The sequence below is a fragment of the Phacochoerus africanus genome, chromosome 11 (genome assembly GCF_016906955.1).
Source record: "Phacochoerus africanus isolate WHEZ1 chromosome 11, ROS_Pafr_v1, whole genome shotgun sequence".
NCBI classification, from domain to species: Eukaryota; Metazoa; Chordata; class Mammalia; order Artiodactyla; family Suidae; genus Phacochoerus; species Phacochoerus africanus.
The window spans coordinates 105,473,201-105,497,948 of record NC_062554.1 but is presented as its reverse complement, the minus strand read 5'-3'; the positions used below and the strand labels follow the sequence as shown (position 1 = coordinate 105,497,948).

At 37.8% G+C, this 24,748-nt stretch overlaps 1 protein-coding gene across 2 annotated transcripts in view; it reads left to right on the top strand.

Annotated features, from left to right (window-relative positions):
* The first annotated feature begins 2,906 nt into the window (after positions 1-2,906).
* Positions 2,907-24,748, top strand: part of NAMPT (nicotinamide phosphoribosyltransferase) — a 39,003-nt gene continuing 17,161 nt past the window's right edge. Inside the window, exons 1-6 of one of the 2 annotated variants that reach the window (XM_047751888.1) lie at positions 2,907-3,294; positions 11,875-12,031; positions 13,743-13,846; positions 15,874-16,002; positions 21,531-21,689; positions 22,236-22,372. In XM_047751888.1, coding sequence (XP_047607844.1) covers positions 3,238-3,294; positions 11,875-12,031; positions 13,743-13,846; positions 15,874-16,002; positions 21,531-21,689; positions 22,236-22,372 — 743 coding nt within the window. In that variant the 5' untranslated portion in view covers positions 2,907-3,237. Of the gene's footprint in view, positions 3,295-11,874; positions 12,032-13,647; positions 13,847-15,873; positions 16,003-21,530; positions 21,690-22,235; positions 22,373-24,748 lie in introns of those variants that run through there. The other variant, XM_047751889.1, reaches the window with a different exon arrangement.

The window sequence follows — 24,748 nt, the reverse complement described above, 5'->3', positions numbered from 1 at the left end:
TGATTTTGGCCATTGAGTCTTAAAGTGGCCACCAGCAAAATGTATGAGTAATTATGACATCTAAATCTCTCTATACATAGCAACAATAACATGTACACCAAGTAAATAGTTGGTCAGGAGAGTGTAGCGTAGTCAGACCACAAGGACACCACAGAAAGTGTACCAGGACATTTCCAAATGGAATGTCTATGAACAAGCCCTGTTATGTGTGCTAATTCTTCCTGTACGTGGGTCACTTTAAGACAGACTCAGCCGTTTTCTGCATGTCTCTATGTGGTTGTAGAGGACCCAGCAAACTGAGTCATTAAAGAGTGTTTCAGGCCTGGGCAGCAAGGATAATCAGACTCACGAAGACCCCTATCTTTCTGTAGATGAGACCTTTCCCTCAGGAAATTAGAACTCTTGGGCATCCCCAAAGGGTCCTGTTAGTTTGAATAGGAAAAAGGTTTAAGTACCTCCTTTAAATTTGTCTTTGTGACATTGTTGCTGCTTGGTAAGGCTTGAGAAAGTTATGAAGGGTGATAGGGGTTGTCAGTTCCTGCACCTTCTGCTCCAGTGTTTTTACACTGAGGTGAACTCAGGTCTGATTAGAATATCCGAGGGAACTTTGAAATACACGGTGTACCAAAGGTTGTCTGGAAGGGTGTGTGGAAACAGGAATGGAACAGTAACACCCACTTTGATCAGTGTATGAGTCGAAGGCCGTTCATAGCATGCTGGGGGAAATAAACAAGGAGCTGGAACCCAATTCACCCTGCTTGACTGGATGTTTGGTAGGAATGGCAAACTAATCCAGAACTTTGAATAAAGTGAGGGGGCCCATTTGAATCTTTGTATTTGTCATCATTTGTCATGTCGTGGGGACCTAGGAAAAACAATTTCTCAGATCTTTTACAAGCTATGAGATAAACATGCTAAATGCGAGCTGTTAAATTGTCTTTTAGGGGAGGCCATTTCAAAATGAAATCTTGACTTTATATTTGGTGATAATTTCATAGTACTAAATATTGACTAACTCAAAGCTGGTCCTGTTCAACCATATAGTTACATACAGAGCATGCCTAATTCTATCTTAAACCAGTGGTGATTTTCTATTGGTAATATGACCTCATTTTCCTCTTTAAGGGCTTAAGCTGTTAATATGAGTGCAGGCCTTACTACTGTTTCTGTGTTTAACAAGCAATGTCAGTGTAATAGAAATATTTTTACTTGCACTGTATTAAGCTTTTTCACCTTAAAACTGTAAATTCAACTCAAAGACTGGGAGTTCAAATTTCATTTTGCTTTTAAAAAAAAAAAAAAAAAACCCAAAAATGCTACCATAAACGAAGCCCACTTTGTAATCAGAATCCTATTTTTTCCCCTATATGAGGCAGCATAGAACAAGAGTCAGTTATACATACATGGATTCCAGGAAGCTAAGCAAAACGCATTTGTCATTTAAGTAGATTATAGAAAGTTTCAATGAATGAAGAAAAAAGGCACCACATTAAAAGGAGCAAAACGATCATTTTTCTTCTTTGAATTGTACTGGTTGAAGTAATGTAACAAAATCTCCCTAAATAATTTTAATTATTTAAATATTTTCAAAAGTAATTTTCCCTAGTAAACACAGGTAAGGTCAACCCAAAAAGCCTCGTCTGTTTTAAACTTTGTTGTTGAAAATAATCCTAAATGCATTAGAATTATTCACTACCTTGGTGAGTTCCCAGGGATTTCTCACCACTTCTGTGATCTTTGCCTGTAAGGGGTCCACCTATAGATGGAGGCGACTGTCAGCAATGTGTACTGACTCCAAGACATCATCTGAACTGAAGTTGCTTTTAACTGAATCGGTCTCTTTTCGGATGATGAATTTCTCTTAATTCACAGCCTCCACACCCACCCCCTCCCGCATAAAATGAGACTTCCACTAGCTTGAACTACAATCTATAAAGTTCTTCCAATTTTCATTAAATTCCCTTTCCCCAGCAACTTCTATCTTGTAAAACCTAAATCTAAAAAAATAAAATAAAAACACAAGCAGCTGCTGATCCCAGAGACAAAGGGAATCTTGGTTTTACTCAAAAATGCAACCACGTATGAGAACTGCGCAAATGGATGGTTTGCCTTTAGATGAAGTCATCCGACGTCGTTTCACTTTGTTTTTTGCTTTTTTTTTTTCCAAGTTGCCAACCCGTTTCCCAAGATTGAGCAATTATAATGATAAAAGTCAGTCTCGCACCTTGTCAAAGACTTGGCCCTTTGCCGTATACTTCTCAGCAATATTAGATTCAACGAGTTCTTGTCCTCTCATTATCTGTGAGGACTGAATTCAGCCCCCAACTTTGGGCGCAGGCTATTTTATCGGGGAAAGTCAAAACCTCCCCAAGAGGATCAAAGGGCTCAGCCACTGAGCCGGAGGAAAGCGAGGGCGATGCGTCAGATTATAAAGCGGCTCCTCAGCTCTTTTTATTCCTCACTTCAGCTGTTCAGATTTTAAAGAGAGGGTTAGGAGGACCAGAAGGGACACAAGGGATGGAGGCAAAAGGTTCCATCCTTAATCCAAGCCAGAGACAAAGGTGAGTAACTGCGCGAGGGGAACGGGAAGATGAGCAGAGGGAGGCTCCTCGGCCCCCAGCCGGGTGGCGTGACTTCAGGAGGACTCTGAAAAAAGGGCCAGGACTGGGTAGGACAGGAATGTACCAGCGGGACAGGCGAACCGGCTAATCGCAAGAGTGGCGAGCCTGGGAACGCCCCCTCCCGGCCCCGCCCCGCTGCGCGGGGCCGAGAGACGTAAGCTAGGCGGGCGCCGGGGTCACGGGCCAGGGCAGCCCCGCAGCCTCAGGCTTCCCGGGGTGGGCGTCTCCGAGAAAGAGCGCGTGCCTCACGTCCTCCCCGCCCAGCCCCTCCCCCTGCACGCTGCGCACGCGCGGCCGCGCCCCGCCTCTAGCGTCCCCGCCGGGGCGATGGGGCGGGGGCGGGGAACCGGGGTGAGGAGATCGCCGGAGTCCCCTGAGTGTGAGTGCGCTACCGCCTCCGCCGCCGCTCCGACACTGCCGCCACCCTCGCCGCGTCACGGCTCCCAGGCCCGCCCTCCTCTGGCCCCTCCTCCCCGCTCCGTTTTCCCCTCCACTCCCCCTCCCCCTCCGACCGAGCGGTGACTTAAGCAACGGAGCGCGGTGAAGCCCATTTTTCTCCTTCCTCGCAGCCGCGCCGGGCAGCCCGCGGCGCGTGGCCCCCACACTCCGGCCCGAGATGAATGCTGCGGCAGAAGCCGAATTCAACATCCTCCTGGCCACCGACTCGTACAAGGTAGAGGCTCGAGGAGGGGGCAGGTGACGGAGGAAGAGAGGGCGCGTCGGGGACGAGCGCGGGGCGGGGTGTCGGGGCTGGGGTCGTGGCGCGAGGCGGCCCCAAGGGAAGGCGCGGACGGTGGTGGCGGCGGGACCGGGCAGGTGAGGCTGGCGCCGCAGTGGCGAGGAGGTGGAGGGATGGAGGGATGGACGGCAGGAGGCGGGGCCTGGGGGTGCGTGGTCGGAGGTGCGCGGCGAGGGGCTGAGGCTGGCCCGGGCCGGTGCCGCGCGCCCGCCGCCGGGGGCTCGTGCGGGTTCTGCGGGCCGGCGGGCAGGCTGGGGCGTCACCGGCTGAGCGCACGCCTTCCCCAGGAGCGCGGCCTTTTGGCCCCGGGCCGGGGAGGGCAGGGCCGGCCTGGGCGAGGGCTCGCTGGAGGAGCCGGGTCAGTTAGGTAACGGCCGCTATGATTTTGCCGTAGAGACGGGGAACGAGGTTTGAGAAGTGGGGTTTCCCCCGCTGAGGTGTGTCGTGTGAGCCCACCCCCTAAGTGGGAAGGTACGTTCCTTTCCAAGGAAGGGGTGGGCCAGGTTCTTCAGGGGTGCGGGAGCAGCCAGCCACGTTCCTCTGCCTGTGGCTCGGGCGCAGAGGACACTTAGCTATCAGTCTCTGGTCACCCTGATGGATTCCCCCTTCCCACTCCTCTGGGCTCCGTTTCAAACTTCTTTGCTGCTGGTAAATCACTCATGCTTCTTATTATCCCCTGTTGCGAAAGCCAATCTGCCATTATCCCATTAGGACCACTGCAGGATTTCTGTGAAAAAGAAAGTGAAACACAAGTAGTTAAATGAACTGTAGTTAACCCTAGAGAACTTGTTGAGGGAAAAGCGGCACAACCTTGTGTTACTAAACCTATTGGACCCTTGCACGTATAGCTACCTCGTTTTATTTGAAGCTCATGTACATTAGTAAAAAGGGAAGAGTGATTAGAGACAAATCCGGCAAATGGTTTTTCCCCTAGTATCCAAATTATATGAAGTAAACTGGACTATACTTTGCTGAGAAATTTTGTTAGCCAGGACACCTAAAAGATGACCTGTCAGCTTGGAAACCCCACTTTCGTAAGATAAATTTTAGTTTTTACTGTGAACAGCACGAGAGTTCAGAATATAGTGATTAAAGCATGACGTTTTTAGTTTGGGGTTTTGTGATTTTGTTGCTTTGGGTTTTTTTTTTTTTTTTTTAATTCCAATAAAGTATTTTGGAGAATCCCATTTTACTTAAGTTTTATATTGTGTTCTTTCCAGCTGATTTAATATTCTACTTGTGATAATTTAGATGGATTAGAACCAAGTTTCTTTAACAAGTGGTCTTTTAAATGGACTTTTGAAGTGGAATTCTACACAATTGCCAGGAGATCATAGAGGTTTACTTATGCTCTTTTCGTCACTTAGTTCATTCATAGTATTTTGAGTATTTTTAGAATGGTCTCATTCATATTTTTCCAGAACCTTATTAACTAAATCTTTAAAATCATTTTCAAATTTTTTAATGTAGTAACTTATGATTTTGTTGAAAACGGGAAATGTAAACTGAGATTGGTTGGTCCAACTTTTAAAAACAAAGCAGAGTGCAAGCTTTTTTAGTTTGTAGTCCCTCTAGCGTGAAGTTTTCTATTCTGCTAGCAAGGCATACTTACCTGCACTATTAGAATTTTCTTTCTTTTTTCTTTTTAGGGCCTCATCCATGGCGTATGGAGGTTCCCAGGCTAGGGGTCCAGTCAAGCTACAGCTGCCAACCTACACCACAGCCACAGCAATATCACATCCGAACCGCGTCGGTGACCTACACCGCAGCTCACACAATGCCAGATCCTTAACCCGCTGAGTGAGGCCAGGGATGCAACCCACAGCCTCATGGTTCCTAGTCAGATTCATTTCTGCTGCACCACGACGGGAACTCCAGAATTTACATTTTTTTAATAAAGTTTATTCCTGTCCATTTTCAGTTCAGGTTGGTGTGTTTGTCCCCTTTCTACTTCAGAACCTTTTTAGGACATTTTTACCTTAATAAGAAATTTCATAACCCCCTCCCCCAAATTTCCTCAGGAGGATTTGTTCAGGTTGATATGTCTTATACCAGTGGCTTAGAGCAGTACAGTAAGATAGATTGTGTATTTCATGCTCACAATTTAGTCTTTACGTTTCATTTTCCTTACATTTTTAGTGGTCCTTATAGCCTGTTTATCATTTTTGCCTTTTTATCTTCTTAGATGAAGAAGGGATAGAAATGGTAATCTTGAGTCTAGAAGGAGTGAAATTACTTTTATTTGTACATTACATGAGAATGTTACATATATGTCCTTACCAGTACTTATAAACTATTGGCCAATTAAAGTAGGGAGCCAGTAGTTTTAGATGTGTAACTGGAAGAGAGCAGAATATTGTTGATTTCTTTTTTCTAGAACTGAAGAAAGGATCATTGGCTGTCTAGGCACCAAGAATGGTGTTTTGCAAATAGGTGGAATAGTGTCCAAGCACATGACCACATGTTGGGATTTCGTTTTCACCTGTATCCTTTCCAGAAGGTTTAGGACAATTTGGACCAAAATATATATTCATTTCTGTAATTTCATACTTTATTATGCATTTTGATGAACTAGAAAATAGGTAAATGTGGTTGTTCTGTTTTCATCCTGGGTTCTTAATACAAATTTTAAAAACAGATATAATCCTAAGAGGTAATCATTTATATTTTCAGAATGATTTAAAGCAAAATTATCTACTGGGTTTTATTTACATTGTGCTAAGCCAGCTAGAGAAAGGTGGTGCATTTAGGCTGGCCTTAACCATTGCAGTGCATAAAAAGCATTTAGAACACTTGGTAAAGGAAACAGGGCATTTTTTTCACTTCTCTCTGGGATAACCATCGATTAGTTTCCAAATAACTGTGGATCATTAAAAGATTCATTCGGTTCCATTGTTCTTTCCCTTTCTATGTAGATAAACTACAGCAGAGAATAGTTTTCAACATTTCTTAACATTTTACCTATTAGTAGATTAAAATAGAAGATGTCAATTGGGTCCTTGTGGGAAAAATAATATAGTGCGTGAAAGTAATCCATAAGCAATTTACAGTTTTAACCACGTCACATGTTAGTTGAAATGTGCTGTCCAGTGTGGGTTGCTTCTCAAAAGGTCATTTGTAAACTGGTTATCTGGACCTCAGCACATTTTAATCCATTAATTTAATAAATGTCAGAAACCTATTCAGTATTATAAAAGACAAAAGATGTCCTTTACAGTCTAGGATGGGTAAAAGTTGAGTTCAGAAGTTAAAAAAGACTATAATTTACAGTGATGAAGCACCCAAGGCACCTTTTTTTTAAAAAAGAGTTTGCTTCCTCATTAGTGGCAGAGTAACGAATCTTAAGTTTGGGTTCTTTGGAGGAAAAGATTTAGAGATAGATGAAAATCATCTTATGGGCAAGTTAGTCCTGCTGGGGATTTTAGCTGCCCAGTGTCTTCCTCTGAGCTGTTCCTATTTTTCATAGTAGCTTCTCTTTCACCACTTCTGAACACATACTCAAGTATCATCACAGCTGCTCCCGTGGCAGCCTGAGCCTTGTGAGAATTGTGGTCCTGCTGCATTTTGTATGTCTGAAAGTACCTGTGTATTCTTAGGATGCAGTTTTTCCAGTAACTTTTATGTTACAAATTATAGGAAGACCTTACGCAACAGAAACAAAATCTGAATCATGAATATATCTCATAGGAAGATTGTTTTAGTCAGTAAGAAATGTAGTGTATCTTGCAAAACAAAAATATTAGAAGCTGGTGTACTTTTTGTCAGTTGATGAAATCTCTCTTAAAGGTGTGGCAGAAAAAACATACAAGTTGCCAAGAACTCTGTACCAAAAGGTTTAAGGGAAGAGGCAAGCATAATTATGGCTGGTTTTGAAATTTCTCCCCTTCCTCAGGATGATATAATTCAAAAATTCTGAAATTGTGTTTTGAAGTTATTATTGCTTCAAAAGCCAAATAGTGGAGTTCCTTTGTGGCTCAGCAGCTTAAGGACCCAGCATTGTCACTGCTATGGCTTAGGTCACTGCTGTGCTGCAGGTTCCATCTCCAGCTCTGGAACTTTCTCATGCCACAGGCACGGCCAAAAAGAAAAAAAAAAAGCCAAATAGCAATGAATTATTTTCTGTGGCAACAGAAGTTCAGGGCTTGAGCAATCTTGAATAGATTGAAAAGAAGAAAGAATCAGTTGTGATTTTTGCTATTTCTAGCACATTACCTTTGAAGAGGCAGAGTCCTAGCCAGTATAAGTGCCTCTTACTAGTGCCCTTAGATATTACATAGATGGCATAGCTTAGTTTGTGACCTTGGGTCAGTTACTCCATGTTCTCTTATATACATGTGATGTTGTTAAAATACTAGCTTCAGGTGGTTTCTTCACGATTATAACTGTAAAAACAGTTGAGTAGTAGTTGCCTTTGTTCATTGATCCTATAGTGGGAGAAAGGCTCTTGGGAAGACATCACATTAACCTTATAGGAAATCTAGCACAGCTCAGGGGACAATTATACTTTGCTCTCACAGAAATATTCTGTGCAATTTAAATATTTCTCATACTTCTCTTTAATTGTCATACAAAGGTATTTAACCTTGGGATTGCAGGTTTTAGAAGGTTATCTTTTTCATGAAGTAAATCAATCACATAACTAACTGTGAAGTTAAGTTTTATTAGAAGAGCTCCATTTTCCTGGGTGCCTCTCTTCTTTACCACACATATGTTTATGTACTGGCAGTGCTTTGTTAGCTGCAGGAAGGCTGTGCAGTTTAGGAAACATTTTGGGGGTAATGTTTGCTGAGAATATTATGAGAAACTTGTAATTTTCTCTTCATCTTATAAATTTAAATTGTACGATCATTTTCTCTAGTAATTGAAGTCAAAGCAATGAGGTAAAATAATTAATGTGATTTAAGAGCTCCCTTTTTGTAGTTCACTTTAATTTCGAACATCATGAAACTTTTTGTTAGTATTCGTTTAGCGTGTTTAAAACTAAGCTCTTGATTTCATTACCCAGTCCTTCTGTGGCTTTCCCCATCTCAGTAAAGAGCACTGTTATTCATCCAGTTGCTTAAGCTAAAAATCCAGGAGACAACCTTAACTCCTTCTTCTTTTTATCCCCCCTCATCTACTCTGTCAGCCTACTTCTCCAAAGATACTGAGCCAGTCTCTCACTTAACCTAGTCTTGGGCAATATAGCCTCTTAACTGATGCTTCTGTGTCCACTCTGGTCACCCTGTAATCCATTCTCCACCTCTACCAGGCTGAACCTTGTCAAATATAAATCAGATCATACTCACTCCAGCTTAAAGCATACGGATGGCTTCCCAATGCGCTTGATGTAAAATTCAGGCGCCTTAGCAGCCTGTGGGCCTTACAAAATCTTGTCCATACATCTGTGTGACCTTACCATGTGACCTTCCCCTCCTCATTCTCTCAGCACCTACCACAGTGGTCTTCATTCTGTTCTATCCCTGAAGTCAAGATTGTTTCCTGTCTCTTTATTATTTAGATCTTGTCCACATGTCACTATCTCAGAGGAGCCTTCCTGACCTTCCATTTAAAGTAGTCTCCCAGGGCCCCTTTAGTCCATCTTTTTTTTTTTCTTTTTTTCTTTTTTTCAGTTTTTCATAGCACCCATCAGGCTGTGAAATTATTTTGTTTATGTATTGGTTGTTTCTCTCTGACCTCTTAGCCCTTGACTGGCCTTGTGAGAATAGGGACCATATCAGTCAATTTTACTTACTCATCATCAGCATCTGAAACAGTACCTGATACACAGTAGGTATAGAGTATATATTTGTGAATGAATGAACTATTTACAGCAATTTATTGATTTAAATTTCTGTTATATCATCTAATTTTCTGATGAAAGTTCCAAGGGTTCAGAGTGACTAGCAGAAAGTAAGATGAAGATGACAGTGAACCTTGCAAAACTAGAAAATATATTGGCTATATTCTTAGAATAATATTTACTTTGTTTAAAAACTTTTTCCCATTAAAACATTGTGTATATGCCAATATAAATAGGTTTGAATATTTTTTTTTTCCTCTATAAATATATTGGGTGTTAGTAGTTGGTTCATAGTAAATTATGTTTCATAGTTAATTGCCGGAGGGTTTGCCTTAGATGACTTAGATTCTTTAGCTAAATGCTAAAAGTTATCTTAAGTTTCTCCACAAAGAAGATTTTAGAAGTCATACTTCATTTCTAATTAACCCTAGACAATCTTGTATTTTAAATAATGTTTTTCAGAGGCATTGTGAATATTTATGAAAAGGCCTTAAGTCCCAGTAATGAAGGAACACAGCTGAATAAAGCTTTAAAATTATAGACCTGTATAATTATCATCCAGAACAGGAACTGAACTTTTAGTATACTTTTAGACCAAGATGGAGTTAAAAAAGCTCAGGGACATTTCCATTCTGCTTTTGACTGCTTGGTCTACTCAGAAGGTGAAAATAATTCATTTGCTTTCTAACACTTTTGAATCTGATATAGAAAACGTAAATTTATAAAGATGCACCATTAAGTAACTGAAATAAAGAAGGTCAGACCATTGAGAGTCACAGTCATGAATCGGATTTCCTTTATTCAAATTTTACCTCATTATAGTTGACTCTTCTTCCACCTCACTGCTCATTCCCACTAAGGGAGTTGGAGTTATTTAGATTATAAACTGGACATTTTCGTTTTTATATGCATCTTGGGTACATTTTCAGGTGGAGATATCTTTTTCTAATGTTTTAACTATTTAAGAATAGTTGAAGTAGTAGCCATTTGTTACTATAGTAACATTCATATATATGTTTAGGTCATGTGTAGATTTTAGTGAATTGGCTAGTAGATTTAATTGCTCTGAATTCTGTATAGCTATTTCACTTAGCTACTTCTTAAATCTTAAACTTACAGTGGTATGAGTCTCTGGGTTCTAACTTTAAAAAACTGACATACTTCTAGATTGTTTTCTGGTTTTGTGTTTTTACTACCCCTGTAGCATATGGAAGTTCCTACTCCAGGGTTAGAATCTAAGGTGCTATACCATAACCTATGGTAACCTATTCCTTGACTGTGACAATGCTAGATCCTTAATCCACTGTGCTGAGCTGGGGATAAACCCGTGCCTAGCAGCAACCCAGGCTGCTGTAGAGACAGTGCCAGATCCTTAACCTGCTGTGTTACAGCAGGAACTCCTACTTCTAGGTTTTGATAAGGCCTTCCTATACCTTGTAATATAGTAGGTATTTGTTGTACCTGAGCAAAACAGAAAGTTCGAACTCTCTTACCTGACTTAGGCAGTCAGACCACATATTAACGTAAAGGTTCACCTCCAAGATTACCTATGAGCAGAATCAGGGTGCTGTTTTTATAGAGTTGCAGGTTGATTCTATTGGAAAAGAAACATATTTTAAACCATTTGTGACTTTTTTCCTGTGTTCATTTAAAAAATTTTGTATCAAGCCACTAAGATTCTTTAGGTTAAAGCCGGGTTTTACTAGGATTGAGATTGTCCAGCCAAACAAGGAAAACATTAGTTGTCCTAAACTTGAGATCAGAGCTGTACAGGAAATATGGTTTATGTTCATAGTGGTCATTCATGAAACTCGGTCTGCAAAGATTTATTCCATCATTACCCTGACCCACCACGCTATCCTTAAGCTTTAAGGCATCATTATTCTTATTCTTTCAAATGGGAAAATAAAACACTATTCTTCAGTTATGTTTTATTAGTAAAATGTTGTAACCTTATTAAAATATAATAAAATTCAAATTATGAAAACACCCACATTTTTTTTTCCTTAAAACAAAAACAGACAAATTTTCGACAGTGGCTCTTAACCAAATTCATGGAAAAGAACTTGGTGGTAAAACCTCTTCATATTTTTAAATACACAAGGATTTAATGTTGCATTGTATAGGCATTTGTTTCCCAATTCAGAGCTAATTTGAGAGAAAGAAAGATTACAAAACAGGATTTTTCCCCCCAGTCCTGCTTTTGCTTCCATCTAGGCTTTTGCAGTGTCACCAGGAAGACTAGAAGGGATCATTTTCAGTACCTCTTTCAGTCGTGGAAAGTCATTGATTATTGACTTGTCAATGTTCCACATTTAGATAGTAAAAGTACCAAATTCTGCTTTCCATTCATTCTTTTATAGCATGTTTATCCCCTCCAGGCAGCTGCTTCTCTCTTTCCCAGTGAAGACTGTTCCCCAAGAGTACATGAGACACCTTTTTTTTGTATTTTTTCCCCAAGTGTCCTGCTTAGAGACCTTGTATTTTCTTAAGTCCAGTCTATTTGTAAAATTTAATACTCTCCTGCAGATTTGAATTTAAGACACTGAACTATTAAAACCGTCTTAATAAGTATGATACTTGCTTTTTATTCTTTATAGCCAAGAAAAGAAGCTGATCAGTAGAAAATAAATACAGTTTCTCTGGTTCTAAATAATTTCAAGCTCTTTTTGTTGTAATTTACATTCCATTCTTCTGGTGTTTTCTAACTCATGTATTTCTCTTTCATATAGGTTACTCATTATAAACAGTACCCACCCAACACAAGCAAAGTTTATTCCTACTTTGAATGCCGTGAAAAGAAGACAGAAAACTCCAAAATAAGGAAAGTGAAATATGAGGAAACAGTATTTTATGGGTTGCAGTACATTCTTAATAAGTACTTAAAAGGTATTATTTTTCCTAATACTTTTAAAACACTGATTTTATATACCTCTTAATAGTTTTTCTCCTATATTGTTATATTCTATTCAAAGTAACCTTTTGAATAGTCTAATTTTGTCATTTATTTAATTACTTTAACTAGACGTTCTTTGGAATTTTTAGAAATTTTTAATTTGAAAGCATTAAATCTTATAATTTGATGTATGTGTTTGGTGGTCAGATACGAGGAAGATTTTTCTGAAACTGAAGTTTGGGAATGAATTTAGAAAAGTAAATAATTTCTGACGCTAATCTGGTTTGTTAATGGGCTTTAGTCATTAGTTCAAAATAAACAATTTGTTACTGACCTAGGAACTCATTTTGTCGTGGCTCGGTGGTTTAACTAACCCGACTAGTATCCATGAGGACACTGCTTCGATTCCTGGCCTCACTCAGTGGGTTAAGGATCTGGCGTTGCCATGAGCTGTGGTGTAGGTCGCAGACACGGCACAGATCCCACATTGCTGTGGCTGTGGTGTAGGCTGGCAGCTACAGCTCCGATTGGACCCCTAGCCTGGGAACCTCCATATGGTGCTGGTGCGGCCCTAAAAAGACAAAAGCCAAAAATAATAATAATAATAAAAGAATTATGCTTTCAATTATAATTAGAATGTTTCTGATTTTCAGTTTTACCTTCAAGACCTGTTTTTCAAAACAACTTGGTAACAGTGGACTTAGTCTCAAATGCATTTTAAAGCAGGGGAAAAAAACCCCAAATAATTTCTGTGCTTCTTTGAAAATTTTTTTCTAATCTATTTTGTGGTGGTATTTTGAGGGAAAAAGTTTCCAAAGTTGTTACACATTTTGGAAAATTCCGTCTCTAACCTTTTCAGCGATAAGTAATCTCAGAATTGAATCCTGATTAAGTTGAATTTTATGCACATAATCACCTTCTATAACCTTGGCAGTTTTAAGATCAGACCGTTCAGATGTGTTATATTATTGAAAACACACATGGATATCAAAAGTACTTTTTGCAACAAGATTAGCCAAGATATTTTAAATGAGTTTGCTAGCGATCTTATATAAAGTTACCAAAGACTGATGTCACACTTCAGTTTTCCATAGCTAAAAAAACTTTATAAAATGTTAACTTATTATTGATTATAGCTAAAATATATTAATTGTCTATTGTAGGCAAGCATTATTTTAAATGCTTTAGTTCATATGTCTTAACTTAGTCCTTACAACCACTTTGTAAGTAGGCACTCTACTATTACCTCATTTTACAAATAAATCAACTAAAAGTGTATTTGGGGGGCAAAAGAATTTCAAAAATAATTGGATTATCAACCCCAGAGATTTCCTTTATGAATAAAGTGAGCAGGTTCACCTGTCAGGCTTACTCTTAAATCTGAAGACTATAAATTAATAATAGAGATTTTTTTGTTTAAATCTCTAGAATTTAATTTATTACGGTGATTTTAAAAAAGTAGTAATCGTGAAATAATTTCTTCTACTGTAAATCTGCTTTTCAAATAAATTGACGTTTATTAGCTAGGAAGTGCAAATTCCTTTTATGGCTGTGCTGTTGACTCTCGGTGAATCATTTAACCTCTCAGTTCTTGTTTTTTAATCCATAGAATGGGTGAAATAGCTGGAGACGTTAATCCTATGACAACTCAGCAACTCACATCATGCCTTTAGAAATGTAAACAGGAGATGTTTATCCTTTTAGGTAAAGTAGTGACCAAAGAGAAGATCCAAGAAGCCAAAGAGGTGTACAAAGAGCATTTCCAAGATGATGTCTTTAATGAAAAGGGATGGAACTACATTCTTGAGGTAAAAAATTGTTTCATGTTTTGATCTATGTATTTTGGTTTTGCTTTTAGTTCAAAATTTCTTGCTTGGAATTTGAATAGAAGATTAGACTATACAGTTGATCCTTGAACATCACAGGTTTGAACTGCACGGTCCACTTAACCGTGGAGTTTTTTCAATAGTAAGTACTACAGTGCAACACAATTGGTGCGTCGAGTCCTCAGATGTGGAACTGTAGTTATAGAGGGCCGACTATATGTGGATTTTTGACTGTGTAGAGGGTGGGCACCCCTAAACTCTTGTTCAGGGGCCAACTATAATTACAACTCTTCTGTCTGGTGACAAATCGTGAGTATCTAGAATCTATAGCAAGTCAAAGTAATTTGTTGTAATGTATTATAATTTTAATAACTAGCATTTTTCAGAAAGGAGATTTAATCCTTTCTTTGAAAATATAATTAAGAGAGGGCATGGTTATTTGGCACTCTGAAAATTTAAGTCTTTTTTTCTTGATTGTACATTGTCTAAGGAAATGGATGTCATGAGTCTATCACTACACAATAATTCTAGGAAATTTCTCTTAGTAGGTAGAATGATTTGGTGCAGATCTATAAAATTAACTTTCATTCTTTTTTGTACTATAATATTCCTATCTAACATGTTTGGATTCATTGCTTAAACCTTTGGACCTCTAAAGACGTGGAAATTGAGTTATAAGAGTTGAATGTCCCCTAATGGGTTCCTTTATAAAAATAGGTTGGGAATGGGATCTCCTGGCATCTTACCATGTTAAGTGTTAATTAATTTATATCTTAAAAATGCATGTCTTTTTCATTGTAAACTATCAAACACAAAGTAATTAGAAATACTTCAATTTTCATGTCTATATCATAATATTGAATTTTACTATTTGGTAATGATGGGTCTTTGAAGAAGTTGGGTCAGCATATCTGCTAGTTCTCTTGTATCTTAAGTAAGGTCAGTAAGATCTGTTGGCTAACTCCTGCACTTAGCTCATTTGGTTTGTTGTAAGGAAAATAATTTTAGGCAAGTTAGGTGTTGTGCTTATTAATATAATTCTCTGTGGTCAGGGTGGTAAATCTTTTTATTTTATATTCAGGGAATCTTAGGGATTCGTAGATTGTCTAGAGAAAATCTTGTGTAACCCCCTTTTACAAGCATAGAGGCTGAGGCCTCGAGATTCTGAATCACTTACCTAGTCTCCTACCTGCTTTTGCATCCAGGCTAGGATTTTAAGGCATTATTCTTTCTGATCTATCATGAGTTTTCTTTTATCTAGTTACCTTGTCCCAAATCACATAAACTACTAGGATTTCTGAAACAACCTACTACCTTCCTAGCCAAAAAAGTTAGCCAAAGCTTTTAACTTTTAAAGAAGGGAGACATAATTAAAGATCTAGTAACATAACATGTAGCCATTGTATCTTCAACCTCATTTTGAAGAGAATTATTGCATTATTGGTTGCCAAAGCTCTAGAAAGTGTCCTTAGCAATGGTCTGTCTACTGCCAAAATGGTGTTGGGTCTACTGCCAGCGTAAAGAGAAAGCACTGTTTAAGAGTCTTCTACTGGTAGGGAGTTCTCTTTTTTCCATTGGTTCATTTTATTTTGTTCCCTTATTTTATCTTTCAGCCTTTAGCCCTTTCTCTTATTAAAATGACCTACTCAGAAGAAAGATAGTGCTCTTGAAATATGCTGGAGTATATCTTTTTTTTTTTGAAAGAATAGGAAAACTATTTTTTTGTTTTCATCAGTTTAAAATTATCTGTATCTTTGATAAATGTTCTTAGCAGAAGTACTTTGACAGCAGAAATTTAAAAATTGACACTAGTACTAAACAGTTAATCATTTTAGCTAATTTTATTTCAGAGGATAAGGATATTCTGACCAGTTTACTAGCAATATAATATCTCCAGTTGTAATTTTTATGACAGTAAGTTTAGCTTCTATAAAATGTAAAGAATCTTATTTAAACAGGTAATGCATACTATCTGTTAAATGAATAATTTCATTATTGTTTCTTACCAGAAATACGATGGGCATCTTCCAATAGAGGTAAAAGCTGTTCCTGAGGGCTCTGTCATTCCCAGAGGAAATGTTCTCTTCACAGTGGAAAACACAGATCCAGAGTGTTACTGGCTTACAAATTGGATTGAGGTGAATTGTTTTGTTTTGTTTTGTTTTTCATTCTTATTTAACATTGATTGTAGATGTAAAAACCCTTCAACTGGGATTCTAGTTTAAAAATTCCTGCTAATAAAGTATGTAATCTCCTACAATTTAATAACCTTTCCAGGCCTCAGTTTCTTCACCTCTAAAATGACAGTTGGACTAAATAATTGTTAAATTTTCTTCCAGTAATATCTAAAAGATTTTAAAATCAAATTGTTGGAGTTCTCTTATGGTACAGTGGGTTAAGGATCTGGCATCACTGCAGTGGATGATGTCGCTGCTGTGGTGTGGGTTCGATCCCCTGGCCAGGGAACTTCGACGTGCCACACAGCCAAAAAATAAAAAAATTAAAATAAAATTGTTACAAATTATTACTGCTAAAGCTTGATTGGCCTCCATCTTATTTGTTGCAGTCCTAAACATATACTGTCATGGAGAAATATTATAAAATAGCACAGGTCTATTTTTAGTAACTAAGGCATTTTATGGATATTGTTTCAGTTATACTAAAGGAATTTTGTCCAAATTTTAAATTACCATTTTCTTTCTAATCAGTTTAGGGCCTAGACCCTACCACCTGGTATTTCACTTCTAAATTCAAGATTCACTGATAGTTTTAATTTCTAAGCCCCAAAGGAGGGTACCTTGCAATATACATAGACTCTGAGTGTATATTGCAAGGCTTTTGTTTGTTTTGCTTGTATCTATACTTAAGCAATCTTATGTTTTCACAGCCCCATAGTTTTGATATTAATAATCTAATTAGCTTATAAATTTATAAGAGGAAATATCCTAGGAAGGGACAATAGAAATGTCACCCCCCTATCTGAGAGGTGTTTACTTACTGCTGAGTACTCTTTATCTTAGCATATTGGCTAAACTGATTTCTTATATTATAAAATAATACATTTGAGGTTCACTTATAAAGACTGGAAAATGTTTAGAAAAGCTAAGGGTCAGAAATACGTTTGAAATACATTTTTGTTAGGTCAATAGGAAATTTAAATCTTTCTTTTTTTAGACTCTTGATTAACCATTAACTAATAATAATAAGCCTAACAGGCTCTGAAAATTGAATAATTAACTAAAATAAAGATTTAAAATAGTTTACTACCATGTCTTAAAACTTTGAATCAACTGTGAACTCAGAGTAAAAGAAAACATATCTTATTGTTAAAACAATTGTCATACTGTTTTATTGGCAGATATTTTGTGGGAATTGCATTATAAAAAAGACTAGAAGATGGGAGTTCCCATTGTGGCTCGCTGGGTTATGAATGCCACTAGATCCATGAGGATATGGGTTTGATCCCTGACCTCACTCAGTGGGTCAAGGATCTGGCGTTGCCATGAGCTATGGTGTAGGCTGCTCGGATGCCATGTTGCTATGGCTGTGGCCTAGGTCGGCAGCTGCAGCTCTGATTTGACCCCTAGCCTGGGAACTTCCATTTGCCGTGGGTGCGGCCCTAGAAAGATTAGAGGAATTCTTAACCACATTACCTAGTGTATCTTTTACCTTCCATACTAAAAGACCCCAAACAGATAAATCTTACTGTGAAAATTATCATCTATGAATAACTTTTCCAGTTTTTTTTGGGGGGGGGGTTCTGATTGAGGATTTAGTCATTGAGTACTCTTCCCTTGTGTTGAATTGAACTTTCATAAAGCAGATATTTATGGGCACAGGGAACTAGTTCCAAGTCCACCTTGTTTTTCACGTGTTTTTCTTTATCCTCTCCAGAAAGTGAAAGACACTAGCCTTAAAGTTTTTTTGTAAGAAACCTGTTTTTATAATCATTATTTTGTTGTATTTCACTAAAAATCCATCAAGTGAAAAAAGCTACATGTGAATTTCCTAGCCATACTTTGTCAGCAAATATAAAAAATATTTTAATTAAAAAGTTATTAAACACAAAATTTGAGACAGATGTTGAAGAAAAAGAAGTTCCCTGTTTTCATTTGCTTATTGAGTTTAACTTATCATATATTTTATTTTAAATAGTGTTAAGTCCTGGGTAGGTATTTTTATCTAAAGCACAAGAATACAAGTTTTGAAACAGTCCCTGTCTGATAGATCCTATATTTTATAAAAAATTGGGTTTACTTTAAATATGCTTCCTCAGAGTCATTCTTTGCCTCTTTCACGGGTTTTGTGCGGGGGTAGAGGAGGTTCATCTTCCTCTTATCTATCCACCAGACTTGTTCCTTAAAAAATTTGAAGACTTTCTTCAGGAAATACTTGATGTAAAACATTTTAAATAATAGTACTAAGTTATAGTTCTTCTGATTCCCTCTTCCAGTGTATGTGCAACATCATTAATAATATTCTTTGTTATTCGCCATATACTGAATTTCGAAACACACTAAAATTGTTGCTCATCAGTTTCAATATTGGTGCTAGAAGAAACCTTAGTGCTCAAATCAGATTTCAAAACATGTTTAAGAGAGCCTAAGGCTTCTGCAAATGTGCCTTAGACTTAGGAGGGGCAGAGGAATGAGCACATTGGGCTAAACTTAACTGTCTTTTCCAACCATAAAACATAACTTTTTTGGCTATTGAAAAGAAAAGATGACTTTAAAAACTATTACATTGATCAAATGCCCTCATTTCACAGATGAGGAAATTGAGCCTGAGAGGTAAACGGACTAGTTAACAGAGTAGGTCTGGTCTCCTTTCTACTCTACCACACCATCTTTAAAATTCCTTACCCTGTGCAGTAACATTATAATGAACACTTCTTAAATGAAATTTGTAGGTTCATTTACTTTAAAGGCTTGGCTTTTAGCTAAAAATTTTATCTTGATTTGTGTGGGCAAATTGCTGTTTTGGAAGTTTCCAACAAGGCCTACTTTATTAGACCTTGGATTAACCCAAACTAACTTGCCTTTTTTTCCCTTGCTTACATCTACAGTGATCTTTTTTAAAGGGGAGTGATTTTATTAAGAGTATAATTTAAGCTGATTTTGTTGGACTATGGAAAGGAAATGGTGATGTGAAGGATCACTGTGTCTCATAGTTATTTCTCTCCTTCCCTGGCATTTTTCGAGGGGTAAGGTCAATCTTCTACCTTTATAACTCAAGTAGAGTTTTTCACATTATGTTTTCTATCTTTCTCATACTCCTAGATAATATCTAAGTTAAACTTAAAATAGGAGAATTGATTGAAATAAATTCAACAAATGAGTATTGATTGAGTAGTAGTCATGTACCCAGAAATCCGAGTAGAATATGTCTTATATAAAGGCTTTTGGAGGAGGAGCAGTTTATTCTTAACTAACCACTGCTATAAGTAAGAATGCTGAAATGGTAGCAGAAATGGGGAATTCTGTCTAAGAAATCATGAAGTGAAAAATAAGCTTTTAGTAAGGGACAGGAAGAACGGAGTCTTTCTTAGAATAGTAAGTAGCCCAAGGGAACTGCAGCATAAAAGTTAAAATATCATGGTGAGTAAAGCTTTAGATGGTAAACAAGGCAAGATTGCAGAAGGCCTCAAATTTCAGTATGAATTGGCCTTCTTCCCCTGTGGAAGACAGCGAGCCATTAAAGGATTTTAAGGATTTTAAGGAATGGTACAACCTGAATAAAGCTGCTTTAGAAGGATAACCATTTGCTGTATGAAGAGTAAATCAGAGAAGCTAAAGATTAGAAGTAGGATAAGCATTGGTCATTGGCAATGGAATCATTGCAATTCCATAGAATAATTTCAAAAGAAGAATGGTTAGAGATTAGAGGCAGTTGGTCATAGAGTTCAAGTTAGGACTGGCATCAGTTTTTCTATTGTTATATAACAACCTACCCCAAAATAAAACAACTGTTATTTTTCATGTTTCTGTGGTTGACTGGATGGTTCTCTGCTGGTCCTGCTTAGACTTATGTGTCTGCGTTTAGCTGAGGGTTCAGCTTGGCTAAGAGAGTCTAAAATGGCCTCACTCCCAAGTTAGGCCTCACCTTGGGTAACTGGGACTGCTGGGCCTATTTTCACAACAAGCTTCTTTATACCACAGCAGTCTCGAGGTTCTAAGAAAACAAGAGTAGAAACTGTAAAACCTCTTGAAACAGAAGCTTGGGAGTCATAAATATGGTTTCTGCCACATTCTGTTGGTCAAAAGCAAATCATAAAGACAGTCCAGAGTCAAGGGATGAAGAGATAGATTCCATCTCTTGATGGAAGGAGCTGCAAGAATTTGGAGCTATAGTTAATCAATCAAGAGTCAATGCTGCAGTTTTCTTTCTTTTTGGATAACTGAATTGGGAAGTCTAAGGTTAAATAATCTTTTTGTTTTTACTTTATCGACCACTTAGCTGATATTCAGTAAACCCTTGTTTTGTGAAATTTAATTAAGAAAGTAAATGGCTGGAGTTTCCTGGTGGCCTAGTGGTTAAGGATTCAGCATTGTCACTGCTGTGGCTGAGGTCCTTGGTCCAGGAATTTGCACATACTGTAGATGTGGCCAAGAAAGAAAGAGAGGAAGGGAGGAGGGGAATAGCTTTTTGAGTGAGCTCAGACATTTTTGTTATCGTAGCAGCTTTTTTCCAAAATTTGAAGTGCTTGTGATAGCAGACTATCTGGTTTGCAAAGTAAATATGGAAAATTGTGATCCTAGAATGGAGAAGTAGAATCCTAAGCCATAATAATTAATATAGTTGCTATGATTAAGCATAAGACTTTCTTTGGAGTTTCCTGGCAGCCAAGGAAAAAAGGGAAAACAAGGGACAGTTCTTATCAGAAAGCAGGAACCTAGCAATTCTTTCATCTCCTCATTCAGGAACTTAGGTAATGGGAACTGACTTATGAAATAGACAGTGACATCACAGGTTTATAGCACATGCAGAAATGTCTCGTGCCTCTCTTAACAATAACTTTTAATAAGAGCCAAGGACATAGAGCATAACTCAATGAATAGAATTGTCTAGTGCTAAGCAAAAATATCTCAAGTATATAACCTACCAGTTGTCGTATTCGATCCAAGGAGAAATTAAATTTAGTACTGCCTAGAGGAGTCAACAAATAACTTCTTTAGATGTATATTACTCAAGGTGTAGTCCATGGACCAGTGTTGGTCCATGAACTCTCTTTGATGCAGGTCCACATTAAATACAGAAATCAAGAATAAGCATTTAAAAACTTTAATGGTTAATTGCCCCAACATCCAAGTGTGAGTATATTTTATAAAACTATTGGCCCATGATAGATTGAAAATAAACATGTTGGTCCTTCATCCTAGGTAGTCTTTCTAAATATTATCTGCTTCTTTGGAGCTTTGGATAGAAAACAGGTGATTTGACCTTCTCTACTGTTATGGGTCTGGTATGCTCATCCTTTGTGTTGCGGATTTAAGAGATGAGCTCAACACTGTATCTGGAGTTCATGTGGCAGGCATCCTGCTGTACAGTTGAAATGTTCCTAGTAGAATGGAAGCCCAGGACATACTTCCAGAGAAAGCTAGGACTTTCCTCACAAAGAACCCAGTTGTTAATGTATTAATGTTTGTGGTTAATTTTCTTATTGCAGACTATTCTTGTTCAGTCCTGGTATCCAATCACAGTGGCCACAAATTCTAGAGAACAGAAGAAAATATTGGCCAAATATTTGTTAGAAACATCTGGTAACTTAGATGGTCTGGAATACAAGTTACATGATTTTGGCTACAGAGGAGTCTCTTCCCAAGAGGTAAGAAACTGAAGTGAACTTTAATTAATAAAATGTGGATGATTGCTTAGATTGTCACTTTAAGTCTTTTGGGAAGTCATTGGGAATAACCTTGGTTCTAAGTAGGCCACATTTTCAAGTTTCAGAGATTCAGTCAAAGATACAAATTAAAGATCTTAAATGTATCAGCCTCTGTTAAATGATATATGAAATGTAGCCTTCAGTAAACATCTGTCCTTCATACATTTTTATATATTGGATGGATGGACAGAGAGATAAGATAAATGTAACAGACGTCAGATAATGCTACTGAGAAGCACACGGCAGAGTAAGCAAAGAGGGTGATGCCAAGTGATGGTGCCTCACTGTTAAATAGTTCTCTTTAAGGAGGTAAAATTGAATCCCTAAATATTTAGGAAAAACGGGATCTTTGTTTTCTCTGATTATAGTTAAAGGTTTCTTTAAGAGTAGCTAAAGATAATAATTCTTTTGGGAGCTATGCTCTATACCTCAAGTACAGGTCTGTTTTTTTCATTTTTGGATTTTGGTTTATGATTTATTTTCCAGACTGCTGGCATAGGGGCATCTGCTCATTTGGTTAACTTCAAAGGTACAGATACAGTAGCAGGAATTGCTTTAATTAAAAAATACTATGGGACGAAAGACCCTGTTCCAGGCTATTCGGTGCCAGCAGCAGAACACAGGTAAAATTCTGTTTTCATCCTCTCATTATCTAACATTGTTTTTTTCTATATCTGAGATTTTTTCATTCTTATATTTGTAGTTCAGTGATGTTTAACTACAGAGCCAGGTACTACAGTAAATTTCATGAATTTAAGGAACATAAAGATTGATATCAAGGAGGTAGAGAACTTTTAACTGTCCTGATAGAAACAATTAGGAGCTTTTTTCCAAATCTTCCATTGCTCTGTAGGTTTATTTTAAGGATTGCCAAATGCAGAAAGTTTGTATTCATTAAATTAAGCCTAGAAACACTGTAAAATCTGGCCACTGTTTTCTCTTTCCCTGCTCTTCTACACAACTTCACTAATCTTTACCCTGGAAATTATCTTCTGAACCCAATACCCTCAATTGTAGATGAGCAAGTTAGCCCTTTTGATAAAAGGGAGGGTTCAGATTCTTCTTTTGATTTCTTATCTGATTTTCCTAAGCCATCTCAAGTTAAACTAGAAGACAGGTATAATCTAGGCTACAACTACTTAGGTCCTAGAGTAATTTTATCAGAATTTAGTAGTTTTTAAAATGTATGCCAAACCTTCGTAGCAACATGGATGGACCTAGAAACTATCATGCTAAGTGAAGTCAGCCATACAATGAGACACCAACATCAAATGCTTTCACTGTCATGTGGAATCTGAAAAATGGACAGACGGAACTTCTTTGCAGAACAGATGCTGACTCACAGACATTGAAAAACTTACAGTCTCTGGAGGAGACAGTTTGAGGGGTGGGGGGATGTGCTTGGGCTGTGGGATGGAAATCCTGTGAAATTGGATTGTGATGATCATTATACAACTACAGATGTGATAAATTCATTTGAGTAATAAAATAAAATAATTAAGGTAAAAAAAATAAAAGGTAAAAAAAAGTATGCCAAACCTTAATTCTGGTTCTTAAAACAAAAATAATTTAATGTAATTAGTTTGGGGAGGTTTATTAAATTCCACTTGTACTTGAATATTGCAGGGTGATAAAACCAGTAGTGAGTTTAGAATGAAGCTGAGCTTTGATCCCAGGCTATCTACTGGGTACTATAAGGGATAGAATGATAAAAAGAATCCTATATATATTCCGGATCAAAATAGTACACTAGCAACATCCTGCTTTGTTAAGTAGTTTTAAAGAGGTACAGTTAGAATGCTTTAGTGGTGAAGGGGAGGAAAAGTGGGGTCATAGTCTATTGGTAGGATAAAGAAAGGTTTTAAAGAGATGGCATGTAAATCTTGACTTCTTGAAGGATTAGTAAAATTTAATGGCACACATTAGTGGGTTATTCATTCTATGAGTAAATATTTATTGCATGCCTACCGTGGGTTAAATATTGTCCTGAAAGAGCAAAGATGGATGAGGCAAGTGTGGATGTGTTTAGGGAATAAGGGCTGAAATGGATTTTTAGGGAGATTTTGTAGGGAACATAGGGTGGACTGGGAAGCCCAGTTAGTAAAGGCTCTTGAATTTATTTTGACATTGAATGTTAACTATTCACACATTGCGATAGGTTATTATTCTAATTCCATTTTCTTCAGATGGGAGTGGGCATTGAAGTTTTTGAGCAAAGAAGCGATGTCATCAGAGAAGTATTGTAGAAAAATTGATAGTGGGTTATCTTATGAATTGAAGAGGAAAGAAATGAGAAGTTGGGAGGATTTATAGGAAGCTGTTGTAGTTTTAAAAAATGACAAGGTTCAGAACCAAGTGGCTAAATAAATGGAAAGAACGGGGTAAACATGAGCAACAGCTTGGAAGATGAAATTTCTTAAACTTGATGATTTGAATTGGGACTCCGTAAAGGGTAGATTCAGCTAACATTTATTAGCTTTATTAGTAGGGCCTTGTTGAATACTTTCATGTATGTTTTAAGACTAGTGAAACTGGAAAAATAATAGTGACATTAACAGATCAAGATTTTAGGGTTTGCGCTGTTTTTATTTTAGCCTTAGATGTATGTACACCCTTTAAAAACGTATCTATATATTAGATTCTTGAATATGACAGTATAATCTTAGAATAAAAATAATACCTTCTATAGGGCTTCCATGATTTTTGTTTTTTGGGTTTTTTTTTTTTCTTTTTTGTCATTTTAGGGCTGCACCCATGCTATATGGGAGGTTCCCAGGCTAGGGGTCTGATCAGAGCTGTAGTTGCCAGCCTACCCCACAGCCACAGCCACACCAGATCCGAGCTGAGTCTGCGACCTACACCACAGCTTATGGCAATGCCGGACCCTTATCCCACTGAGCAAGGCCAAGGATCGAACCCGCAACCTCATGGTTCCTAGTCGGACTCATTTCCACTGTGCCACAACGGGAACTCCAGGGCTTCCATGTTAAAACAGGTTG